We start from the raw sequence: 13,400 nt of genomic DNA on the forward strand, positions 1-13,400 counted from the left end.
ATTTTTTAACCCTCGTTTAAAGGGATAGTTCACCCAAAAATGAAAATGTTGTCATTAACTCACCCTCATGTTGTCCCAAACCTTTATGAATTTCTTTTTTCTGTTGAACACAAAAGAAGATTTTGAAGAATGTTGGTAACCAGTCAGTGGAAGGTAGCCATTGACTTTCATAGTGTTTTGTTTTTTTCATACTACGGAAGATATCAAAATATCTTCTTTTGTGTTCAGCAGAAGAAAGAAGCTCATACAGATTTGGGTGATGTGTGTATTACATTCAATATCATAATTGAATATTTAAGTGTGAAAAGCACGAATAGCCCTCATTTGGAGCCCGTTTCAATTTTGACCGCATAAATATATTTCAACTCCTATTGATTTTCTTTCTTTTTTTTGGCAGATTTGGGCTTTTCAGAATAGCATACTATCATATTCATATCACTATCATACAACTCTAAAAAATACTACTCATAATATTACAAATGCTGTTTTGAAATGGATTTATTAAAACTGGCATCCACTGACAATTAAATGCAACCTACAGTAGCAATGCCACCTGTATGACGATATTGTAGCATACAACTGTTTCAAATGTTAATCTCTATGTGTTGTTTCAGATAAAAAAAAAAAAAAAACGTTTTAATAGTAACCAGTATGCAGCGTATACTGCATAATATTCAGCAAGCAGTAACCCATTCTGAACAGCCATACACACAGGAGTCCATACGAGCGTCAATTGAAGCACATTGAAGTGACTTGTTTTATGTATAATTCAGGCAGTAATTTGTCCTGCTCACATTTCATGAATTAGGCCCTTTGTTGCTGATGGACTTGCTATAAATGATCATTTTCAAACAGAAATGTCTAAACGTTAAAGTCAACCCAACTACAACATTTCAAACATTTGTTCTTTGAAACTATAAGCACCAGAAATGTTTGTCTGTAAAGGGATAGTTCACCCAAAAATGAAAATCTTGTCATTTACTCAACCTAATGCTGTTCCAAACCTGTATGAGTTTCTTTCTTCTGTTGGAACACAAAATATGATGAAGTGAAGAATGTGAGTAACCAATCAGTTGATGGTAGCCATTGACTTCCATAGTAGGAAAAAAAAATACTATGGAAGTCAATGTCTATCGTCAACTGTCTGGTTCCCAACATTACTTCAAAAACAGAAGAAAGTAACCCATACATGTTTGGAACAACATTAGGTTGGGTAAATGACAAGATTTTCATTTTTGGGTGAGCTATCCCTTTAAGTCAGATTAGATAAGTGATCTTTTGTAGTGTTTTCAACCTTGCTGGTTGGTCAGTGGGGGATGCCGGGGGTGTTGTGAGGGAGTTTGATGTACGGCTGGCTTCCTACCTCTGTCTTGCTCTGCCTGCCACTCACTGTCCCTCGACCACCAAAGCATTTCCTGCTATTGTCCTGCTGGGGGTTGTGTTTTTTCAGCATGTCAGGCGCAAACCATCTAATATTTCTTTTTCCTTTTAAACTTTCAGAACTGTGAAAAGATAATCTGGAAAACTTCCAGAGGCCCCAGGGCCCCAACAGATTTAACTCGTGTTCAGATACCAACAAAGTAGTCAATCCACGCACATCTAAATAATTCACAGTTGAACTGTGGCGTTTATTATGGTGTGCAGCAAGTAAATTTCTTTTTATTTAATTGATTTATTAATTTGTGTAGAGACACCCTGCAGCAAGCACCTACGTTTATAATCATAAAAAGCACTTTTTGTTAATACAATTGGGACTGAGCTCAATTAGACTCTCGAACAACTGATTTCTGCTATAATAATCATGCAACTTATAAAAGGTCGTTAATTATGTTAAAAAATGTGTATTGTAGGATTGCTAATATTGCTTCTTAATTATAAATAGCTTTTTTTGCCTAATTTGCATGTAGATCTCATTAATATGCTAATTAGCACATGTAAAAGCCTATCTTGTATACATACAGTATCCACTTTGTATAAAAATACTGCTTAATGATATGTGCAAAATTTTGGTTATTGAGAAGAAAATGCAAGAGATGTACTGCAATTGTTTAAAACAGTGATTCTCGCTCCAAACACATTAGCAGGCAGAATTCATAATGTGTTTAGCTACCAATAAGAGTATCATGTGCCTGCTCATTAGTACAGATTTGGTGTGCTTAGGGTAACGTGTAACATATACACCCTGGGGCTTGTGCATAATCCTGTTGCGCCACACCCTGCTGCAACCACTTTAATTCCATCTTGGCTCCACACATTGTTTAGACCAATACTCAAAGAAAAACAAACATTCTCTCCAGTTATATGGATGATACTATCTGCTATCAAGAGATTCTCGGAGTCCTTCCTGTCAGATTTAATCCCCTCCTGTCCTGTGAGGATGTCCTGTCAGTGTGACGGTGGAGCAACCAGGCGCGTGAGAGAGGGAAGAGCTTATTTTGCCCCACAAGCCAACGTATGGCTAGATCCCACACAACATTCCAGTCAAGCAAAGCCTCCAGTGATATTTCTCCAGGACTGCTTCTACAGAGGGGTCGCCGAACCTGAGAGCCTCATCAGCAGCAACTACACAGCAAGGTAGTTCACCTAGCCCTGTCATTTAAGAAACTATAATAATTTGATTAGCATCGATCCCCGATGTAGTTGCTCGGGATATGTTGGCTTTAATGTTCTAATTGGGGAACAAAAAACTTTGGTAATCTTTGATATATTTGGTGCCAAAATACTTTTAGAGCAGGGGTGGGCAACTCTGGGCCTTGAGGTCCAAACTTGTTAAAAACTTGCTGAGCTAGGAAAGGGCAAAAGGGACCGATTTTGGGAAGAAATATCCGAGGCACAATCCTCTAAAAGAAGGGACAGGCAACTTTGGCCCTCAAGGTCCAATTTAGGGTTTAGCTCTAACCCAAAAATCTAGCCAGAGTCTTCAGGATTGCTTGAAAATAACAGACATGTATGTTCAATAAAAGTTAGAGCTAAACTGCAGGACAGCATATATTGTGGGCCAAAGTTGTTCTGCCCTGCTTTAGACGATGGTGTGACAAAAAAATTCCACTAAAATCTGTCCCTCTTGCCCTTTCCCAGCAAAGCAATTTTTACCCGTACAACAGGTCAAGTGAACAACTGTCTGTTTCTGTCTGCAGAACATGAGCTTCGATCTACACAACTCGTCGTACGAACTCTACAACGACACGCTGTGGTTTGTCAACGAGTGCACCATCCACCTAGACGAGAACGGCCGACGGATTGCTCTTTTCCTCCTTTACCTGGTGCTGTTCATGGTAGGGTTGGCTGAGAACACTGTGGTGGTGTGGGTGAACTGGCGTAGGCGGCATTCGGCGAATGGCGTGCTGTTCTGCGTCATCAACGTGAGCTTGTCCGACTTAATGGTGGTCTTCACCATGCCCTTCTTCATGCTGGAGGTGACCATGAACAAGGTTTGGCTGTGGGGCCAGTTCCTTTGCAAGTTCACGCACCTCGTGTACGTCATTAACTTCTACAGCAGCTCCTTTTTCCTGGCCTTCATGACTCTTGAGAGATACTTGTCCTTGGCGCGTCCTAACTCACCCGCCTGCTTTCCCCCAAACCAAAAACGCCGCTGGTTGCTCTGCGCCGGGATCTGGCTCTTGTCGCTTGTGCTGGCCTTGCTGGAGAACGTCCACGTTGAGCTGTTGGAGTGGGATGAACCGGGCTGCTACATGGTTCCCGAGCACTACTACACGGAGTGGTTCGTCTCGGTTTCCTTCCTTTGCCTGATATTCCAGTTCCTGGGCCCGGCATCAGTCATCATCACCTGCAACGTCTTGATCGCCCGAGCCATCCGCACATCCCCGGACATCCAGAACCGCCGGGACGTGTGGTTGGTGCATGTGTACTCGCTGGTCTTTGTGGCCTGCTGGCTACCGTACCATTTGGTGTTGTTCTTGTTAACAATCGGCGACCTGGATTGGGACCTGTTCTCCTGCAACATGGTCGGGGTGCTGTACTTCTCGTTTAGCCTCGTGCAATGCTTGTCGCTCTTTCACTGCATCGCCAACCCAATCCTCTATAACTTTCTCAGCAAGAGCTTCCGCAACAATCTAATAAATACAGTGATCAGCCACATCTCTTTACAGCCGGCCAGCACGCCAGCTAATGCGGTAGCCGACAACACAGGGACGGCCGCGGTGAAAGAGCGGAAGCTCAGCAACACAAGCACAAGCCACTCCGACGTTGATGCGTGAAGAGGGAAACTCCTAAATGTCGATTTTGTGAAGCAAAGCACATGAAATGGCCTTGTTGAGGCAGATGTTTTTGGTCATTTGCTTGATGACTAGCCATATTGTCTCCTGTTTTTCTCACCTCAGTATTGTTAACAGTGCAAGGAAGGAAATATTGTCAACATTTAGTAACCTTTATTTCCACCGGTTCCTTTTGTCACATCTAGGAACTCAGTAATAAAAACCCTAACCACATGCCAGCGTAGACTGTTTTGATTGTTCTACTCGACAGAAACTTTCACTTAGCTGTCCATACTCTCAATAGCAACACATATAGTGATGATTACATGGCTTTTTTGAGCTCAGCAACTTGTTTGTACATATTGTAATGGATGTGATGTCACAAAAATATTATAAAATTTATTTTAAAAGTCATGTTTGAGTGAAAGGGGGAGCAAATCGTGGAGGTTAATGTCATTTTGTTTTTGAGCATGTCCTGCATCGATGTCTGGAAAATTATTATCCATCATAGTAATGTTTGTTGAATATTAATACACTATAAATACTTTTAACATTGATAATCTGTGGTCTTGTGGTCAAATTCTGTGAACATGATCAAAACTTCAATGTTAAAAAAAGACAAGACTCCCTGACTAGTTTTGTAAGTACCGTTTTTATTCAGAAGACAAGAACAGCTGTAGTAAAAGATAACAGATTTCTGATCATGACACTGAACATATATAAATTATATAAATAACACTGAAGTTATATAAGGCAATTGTTTCATGTTGAAAATAAAATTCCTATCACACGTTCAACATCAAAGAGAGTAGCAAAGAAAGCACTGATCATATGAATTTTCGTCCTAAAAATAAAACTGACTGATTGATAAAGGTGAAGTAGTTGATAAAACTAGGCAATTTATAAGGCCATTCTCTTCAGCCATTATTTTTCTGTGGTACATTGCAAATAAGGCTATAACAAACACAACATCCCAGCAGCTTTGAATACATACTTTGTGGTTTAACATAAATTATAAATGGATCATATATTGATGTGAACGAAAAAATTATTTAAACGAACTACAGTATGTAAAAGTGTCCCAAACCAAAAAGGCATATAACTGCTGGGAAAACGATACAGAAGAAAAATTGCAGCTTTCAGTAAATAATTGTTTTTATTCATGACAATACCATTTGCACAAAATACTGATATGTGCCGAGTGAAGAATGTGAACACTCCCATGTGAGCCGACTGATATATTAGCACCTCAGTCTGACTCACTTCTCTTATCTTAATTTTCCGAATGAAATGAATGAACAACGTATGAAGTGTTTTGCTTTAAGCACAACATACAAACTATATGATACTGCATCTCGTAACTATTTCTAATTTAGTCAACGTCAAGTGATACACTGCACAACTATAAAAATAACAACTATTCCGTAAAAGAAAAGTACCTTTATTTTATTTAATTTTTTTTTAAAAAGGACCTTTTTATTTATATTCTTGACCTAGAGCACTGCTTTATTTATCAGAAAACGTAGAAACAAAGTCTTGGTTTATTCTCAACTTGCGCTTGCGTCGTGAAAGAACAAAGGTTACTTTGTGCTTTTTTAGAATAACCAGAGACATATAGCTTATTGTTGCCGGAAGAGTATATAGAGGTAATCGCACATCAGCACTTGGAACAACATCCTGTTAAAAATGACTTTGTTATTAAAACACTACAAATCAAATGTTTTTTTCCCTACTATGGAAGCCAATGGGTCCATCAACTGTTTGATTATCGTCATTCTTTAAAATATCTTTCTTTGTGTTCAACAGCAGAAAGATACTCATACAGGTTTGGAACAACTTGAGGGAAAGTAAATGATGACAGCATTTTCATTTTTGGGTGAACTATCCCTTTAAATGGCTGAAAATAATAATGTGTTCATACATGGTTCTTCAAAACTGAATTTTTTGTTAATTGGTCATTTTAAATGAACAAGTTTGACCAGAAACAGTGCTTAGCACACATGTAAACTCCTTCAACAGTGTTCAAACACCTGCACCTCATGACGTTCTTGGCAAAAGTTTGAAGCTACAATATAAGATAGTTTGATTTTTTTTTTATTCCATTGCTTTGATGACTTTATTATTATTCTAAAATGTAAAAAAAAGAATGGAAATAATAATTAAAAATGAAGAGGTGTGTCCAAACGTTTGATCGGCCTTGTAACTAGTCTCTCTTGCCATCAAGTGGTCAAGAATCAGCACTACATTTTTAAAATAAAGTTTCACCCTTAATTTAGTCTTTAAAAAACAAGAATCAATCTCATTCTGTATACAACAACACAAAGACGATCACATTAAACACTTCATTACATTCTAGGTCTACGGTCACTTGTCCTCGACAACTTACTGAGTAAGTAAACGTGGGCACACAGTGTGACGGAACGTTCGGAGGGCGACGTTGTTCAGGCGTCCAGGTTTGGGACGGGCTCTTTAGAGTGGTCGTTATACATGAAGGTCTCCTCGATGTTAAAATCGGGCGGCAGCTGGTCTTTATGAACCTCCATGTGCGAGGAAACCATTTTAAGCGTGGAGAAAAACAATCCGCAGACGGTGCAGCGGTACATGAGGGCGCCCGAGTGCGTCTTTAGGTGGCAGATCATGGTGGATCGGCCACGGAAAAAGCGCAGGCATACTTTGCACTGGTAGGGCTTCTCGCCCGTGTGGATGCGGAGGTGGTAGGTGAACTCACCCGAATGTGCGAAATGCTTGCCGCAATACCGGCAGCGATACACTTTTTCCCTAAGCCCCGTGCCAGCACCGGAGTTGCCGTTCAGTACGAGTCCGGCCGGAAACGGGACGCCCCCGTGAGCCATTTTGTCCTGCAGGTTGAAGCCCATGCTCAAGTTGAAACCAGCTTTACCCGAGCCGCTCGCCTCCAAAGGCGAGGAGGAGGATGAGGAGTATTCGATGAGCTGGTCCGCCTTGCGCTTGGCCGGCCAAACCTGGCTGCCCTGGAGCTCGTTGGAATGCACGCTGAGATGGTAATGAAACGCGGTTTCGGAGGGGAAGGTCTGCGGACACAGGAAGCAGCGCAGCTCGGCCTGGCCTTCTCCGCTGGTTTCCGGACTGCCGTCGCCTCGTTTCGCTGACGCGCCTTCCTCTGCGTGTACAGACAGGTGTCTCTCCAGCAGTGCACTCTCCAGGAAGGGGTTGGCGCATTGTGGACAAGTGTAAATTGGAAAAAGGTGTGTTAGTGTGTGCCACAGGAGGGCGCATCGAGAGGGCTGAGACAGCTGGCATACTCCACAGCGTAATGTCCTCAAGCATGCGTGGCTCTGAACGTGGTCCCTCAGCGCCTGAAGAAAAGGAACAAATCCATCATTAATATAGACAAATCAATAAAATGCATTGACATATTAAAGTAAAAGAAACTGAATTCTAATATCTTTCTACAGTCATAAAAATATTGCAATATTATTCACACTAATTACGAAAATTTGATAGTTGTGAATCTCACTAAAGTAATTTTCTTCCTTTACCATACAAGTTAGTTAGCAGTATGCAACCAATAGAGTGGTAGCTCATATATCTGGCAGCTCCTCTCCACCTATAGCCGGTGTGTGGTGAGCGCACTGTTGTACTGTGGCTGCCGTCGCATCATCCAAGTGGATGCTGCACACTGGTGGTGGATGAGGAGAGGTCCCCTGATATGATTGAAAAGCACTTTGGGTGTACAGTAGTACATATGAAAGTGCTAATTTAAATGCCTCATTCATTCATAAGCTAGGCCTATATAAAAAAATATTAAATAAAAATTAAATAGTTTGACTGTAATATTTACTCTATTATTTGAAACAGCTGTTTTATTTGTTTACTGTCTACTTGAGTAGCGGAAAAACTGAAGAAATTAGAAAAGTTAGAAAAAAGTTTAAGAAGAATCTATTTGTACATTTTACTTTTTAATATTATATTTATAATTTAATATTAATAATATAATGTGTACATATATATATATATATATATATAACAAATATGTTTAATTTATTGATAATTTTAAAATGTAGCTTTTTAAAACATATTTATACTATTTGAGTATTTATCAATATTTTGAATTTATAATAGCTTTTATTTTATATTTGAATTTTAGTTTTTGTTTTAATCTTCTTGGGTGCTTTTGTCGTTTGTTTGTATAAGTTTTTATATATCTATTCAGCTGTAATTTATTTAATTTAGCTTTAGTTGATTTAGTAAATAAGTTTTTTTTTTTATATAATATATATAAATTATATATTATTAAATTTCAGTTTTATTTCAATGAATGATTAAGGCACAAGCATTATGATTCAAAGTTGTCACGTTGCACCTGATTAGGACATAGTATAAGGCTTATAAACAAACAAACAAAAAAGTATGCTCCACTAACTTTGAAATCATTTGCCATGGATTTAGCACAAATGGTGCACTGCAGTTCCCCTCCTTGCCCTTGGGAGGTTCCGTTCAGTTGGTCGGGATTTTGAGGGACGCATTTTGCTGCTGACTGACGTCTATGGAGAATCAATGCGGACTCGGTCCGGAATTGGTGCTCACAAACGTCGCAGGAGAAGAGCAAGATGCCCACGTGTGTGAGGGCGTGTGCGACACCAGCAGAACGGTCCGAGAAGGAGGCGCCACAAACTAGACAAGAACCCGTTTCCGAGAGGTGCGTCTCAGCGTGAGTTCGTATGATGTCGTTTTCCACCGGAAGCAGCATCCCGCATGATTTGCATGGCTGCGATGACGCCAACTGGCCGAGAGATGCCCCGTTTTCACCGTTCTCAATGCACATCAAGTCCTCGTCGTCCTCTTCCTCCACGATGAAGTGCTCCTCCTCGTCGCTCAGTTCAATTATGTCCTCTGAAAGTGCTCGCCACTGATCGCCACTTTCCGTATGCTCTTCCTGAAGGCGGAGCCTCTTTCTAGCATCATCTTCCTCAAAAAAATCTGAATCTTTGATTGGTCCTGTAACAGCCCCAAGCTGCAAACTGTCCAAGGGGTCACCGGAGGACGACGAAGGGGCGCAGGTTTCACCTCCAAGCTGGGCTGAAGAATCAGGAATGGAACATGGTTCCTGAGACCCAAACGTTGACTTGCTACCATTAACAACAAGCTGGTCCACTGAGTTGCTTCCTGCATTTTCTTCTTCATCCTCCTGCTCCGTCTTGAGCTGCAAAGCAAGGCAAGGAAGAGCATCTGCAGAATGGTTACTGTCCGAAGGACTCAGCTTGTTGGTCACCTGCTGGTTGTAACCCAAATGCACCTGCAAGTCTTCGTTTTTAGGTGACTGGGTGGCCAGGTGGGAACGATTCAACCTGCCGTTCTTGCCTTGAGAAACCGGAGATGGAGTTACAGGTGTGGGAGCGGCTGAAGAAGAGAGCGAGGAGCAAGATGTTGCGGAGGATGAGCAAACGGACACAGCCACGGCGTTGGCGGACACCATATCACTTTCCGTATCCCCATCGGCCACCGGGTCTCTAGAGCTGGAGCTCTGCAGGTCAGGAAAGGTGGCATGGCAAGCCCTCACCAACTCCCTCACGCCGAGCCTTTCCGCCAACTCATACAGCACACCCACATTGATCAAATCCGTGAAAATCTCACCCGTGTAGATAAAAGTCAACACCTTCTCGAGATTGGCGGCAGAGACAAAGTCCAGAGAGAAGGTGGTGGGAATGCCATCCTGGTTGCGGGAAGCTCTGGAGAAGAGGCTGTTAAAGTGCGTGCAAGAGCACGCCAGTACTACACGATGAGCCGGGAAGGAACGGCCCCCGACCTGGAGGATGACGTCACACAGGAGGCGAGACAGACGGCAGCGGTTGAGCTCGGAGAGGAGACGGGCCGCGTGGCCAGAGCCCTGCAGCCTGATCCGCATGCCTGGCAATAATGACCAAAGCCAGGATTTGGACTGAAACAAAGAGAAGTGAATGGAAAAGGGTTATGACGTAAGATTCAGATGAAATTATAATGGCAAGATCCTCTTATATTCAGTACTTCAAGAGGGAAATATCACTGTACCACCTACATGCTACGTTCACCGTAATTACCGTAACTAAGAAATGACAACACATGATGGTGTACTTGGAGCTGTTCGCGACACGTCCTCGAATTCGGTCACTACACTTCGCTTCATTGACTTCCATTCATATGCATGTGAATGTGTCGTGCGAAAAGTCTTGCATTTCGCTGCGTTGCATCACGTGAACACGTGTGACCAGTAGAAGATCGATACGTCATGGCGTGACCTCTTGGCTGAATTAATAGAACAGAACTAATAGAACAACATTTTTGTAAAGTCGAGTAGATTGTATATTTTTTTTAATAAATTTCACATGCTCAAAGTCTAGTGTGACCGCCGCTTTATACGTTTCTCTTGCACTATTAACTCCAAAATAAATCTGCAGTTGTTCTGTGGTACAAGGCGTAGTTTTTAGAAATCGTTGCGTAATTATGACATGGCATGAACACACCTATAATACAGTATAGGTAGGGCCTTTCCAAATACCAACACTTATGGTCTTGGCCACTTGAGAGCGCATGCACGCAACAGGAAGTAAGTGCGCAAGACTGTCCCATGTCTAAAAAATGCCAAAGTGCAGTGCCAGGATATCGCGTGCCACGATATCACGAGATAGAGAGAAAAACTTTCTACTGCACGTTAAATTAATTAGATAATACATGTAATTTGGTAGTAAAACAAATTGTTAATGTATCATTTTATGGGTGCAAAGAGGAGTAGGCCGTGTGTATTTTGTACAACATTTGCAACTGCTTTTTATCACTTAATTAGATAGAAGCACCACAATTTTAAATGGTGTTACACAGGGACTACTGACCAGACATTTAGAAGACATTAAATCAAAATTAAGCACTGTAAACACTTGCATTTTTGCAACACTATAAGAGTGTCCCATCGGGTAATAAAATGTTCTGCACACACTTTCAGTCTTCACGCCTACTTGAACACTTATGCCAAATACAGGAAATACGTCATGTAAGTAGACAAATGGTCAAGTGCAAAGACCGCAAGTGTGGGTATTTGGAAAGGCAAAGGCCGTAGTATTTATGGGTAGCGTTAGTACACTACATTGTTGTCATATGACCTAATCACTCTTTATGTTTGAAACATTTAGCGTAGAATAATAGCTACTATTTTATTTATTTATTTTTAAACAGTATCTGTTATTATTAGTAGCCTATATACTGCACAGAATTAGTAAGTAGTAGGCCTATTGTAGTAAGATCATCGCCGATATGTCAGACAGTTGCTTGAAAAATAAGAGGGCTTGGTGACGTCAGCCAAATCGTTTCAGAGTCAGTTATTACTGATTCAATTATTATAGAATTATTGTGATGAAAGATTATGAAGACAAACATTCTTTGAAATAAAGTGCACTTCTTATAAAACATGCCCAATATCCATCTAAAATAAATAAAATATGTTTATTTCTACTACACATGAAATTACACACTTAACTTGTGTTTACATTTATCACCAACTAGTTTCAACACAGAAAGTCAGGATAGCTTTAGATATGTAATATCTAATATATCTAATATTTAATCTAAAAAACAAAACACAAACACACAATTCATAAATACACATATGTAAAAATAAAATTCACACATGATTGATACAATTCCTGAACAACTGGTGTCCTAACAAAGACAGTCCACACACAAATAGGATTTGTGTTTTGGGGGTTAACACAACATTTGCCACCCCTCCGTAACAAAAATGTATATTTACATATGTGCAGGACACAATCTAGGGTGCAATAAAACTGCTCAATGTAACTGTTATCTTTATTTAGTACATCATTCGTTTAGCCGTAGCTAACCGGTTACCGTTGGATTCCATTAGCATGTGTGGCTAAGTAGCACGTAAACATCATCTCTCGCAGTGGAAATAAAACAGACCGATGTGCCACTAACTAATACTCAGAAACCATATAACAACTCAAATGTTTGCTTACCCAGAGAGTGCTGCTAGGTTGCGATAGATAAATAATCCAACTCAGATCCTGTTAGCCCAGACAGTCGTCCCTGCATAGACAAGGCGGTGTTTCAAAGCCCAGTAAGCTGCCTACCTAGATCACTCGGTTGGTATCTGTGATGCCCAAACCTACTGTCTAAGGTAAAGTGCTCACTATATTTTTAATACACGGCCATTGTGCCATAAAGGACTGAACAAATTCAACACCTAACACTGAGAAGGAGCGCCTCCCATGGAAATTCACGTAATAATCTGGTTTGCTACAGTAAACACGTCCACATTCCCTCAGCAAACATGTTTGTGTTCAAAATTGTGTTTAGCAGTAAAACTAGTTTTTGTAATATCATGATTGTATTTAACTATAACATCGAAGATCACAGAGATAGCAATATCTGAAATCCTTGTCCTTGGGGGGACATTTTTTGGCCCCATTAAGAAAAAACGCTCATAAATCATAAGTGATGATTTTTTTGAAAATGTAAAAATGCAGAAAGTTTTCTGTGATGGGTAAGTTTAGGGGATAAATGTACAGTTTGTAGGCCTACAGTATAAATAGGCAAATTGTCTATGGAATGACCCCATAACACATGAAAACCATCAATAAACATTAATATGTGTGTGTGTGTGTGTGTGTGTGTGTGTGTGTGTCTTTTTCTTCAGATGGCCCAAATTGAAATTGATACTGTATTTTAAGGATAATGTATAATTTATGGCAACAGATCGATGGACACATTTGTACCCATAATTTAGGGAATACCCAAACCATACATACACACCCACACAAATAAAATTCACATTTTTTTCTGCACAAATGTGTTCAGATGTAATTAAAGGCATTCAAACTTCTGTTGTCATCCAGGTTTCATGTTTAAGTCACAGCCACATTTTGATGTGGTCATTTGAAGGAGTGGTCTAATTTAAGAAGTGGTCAATTTAGCAACATTTCAGAAGAGTGGCTGCATGATGATTATCAGATGTGTAAATGAATTCAAAATGCAAATATGAGATAATAAGGCCAAGAAACATTATTCTATGAAGGCAATCTTGCATTTGTATGCATGAGCTCTGTCACTTGCTCTGACACATATAATAGCACAATTTATATTTTAACCAGTGGAATTCTCTGAAATCAAACAGGCCTTCAATGACAGTGAAGTTTTGAGGCATTATAATGTGGAAAC

General features: G+C 40.3%; 2 protein-coding genes across 2 annotated transcripts; one reads left to right on the forward strand and one right to left on the reverse strand.

Annotated features, from left to right (window-relative positions):
* Positions 1-153: 153 nt before the first annotated feature.
* Positions 154-5,083, forward strand: ackr5 (atypical chemokine receptor 5). Its single transcript, XM_081387189.1, has 2 exons — positions 154-2,574; positions 3,138-5,083. The coding sequence occupies exon 2, from the start codon at positions 3,141-3,143 to the stop codon at positions 4,215-4,217; it is 1,077 nt and encodes a 358-aa protein (XP_081243315.1). The 5' UTR covers positions 154-2,574; positions 3,138-3,140; the 3' UTR covers positions 4,218-5,083.
* zbtb39 (zinc finger and BTB domain containing 39) lies at positions 4,848-12,403 on the reverse strand. Its single transcript, XM_081387174.1, has 3 exons — positions 12,200-12,403; positions 8,617-10,131; positions 4,848-7,549 (listed from the first exon to the last, which is right to left on the reverse strand). Exons 2-3 carry the CDS (start codon positions 10,096-10,098, stop codon positions 6,656-6,658), a joined length of 2,376 nt encoding a protein of 791 aa, XP_081243300.1. The 5' UTR covers positions 10,099-10,131; positions 12,200-12,403; the 3' UTR covers positions 4,848-6,655.
* Positions 12,404-13,400: the final 997 nt, after the last annotated feature.

This window comes from Scardinius erythrophthalmus (assembly GCF_964197995.2).
Source record: "Scardinius erythrophthalmus genome assembly, chromosome: 15".
Classification (NCBI taxonomy): Eukaryota; Metazoa; Chordata; class Actinopteri; order Cypriniformes; family Leuciscidae; genus Scardinius; species Scardinius erythrophthalmus.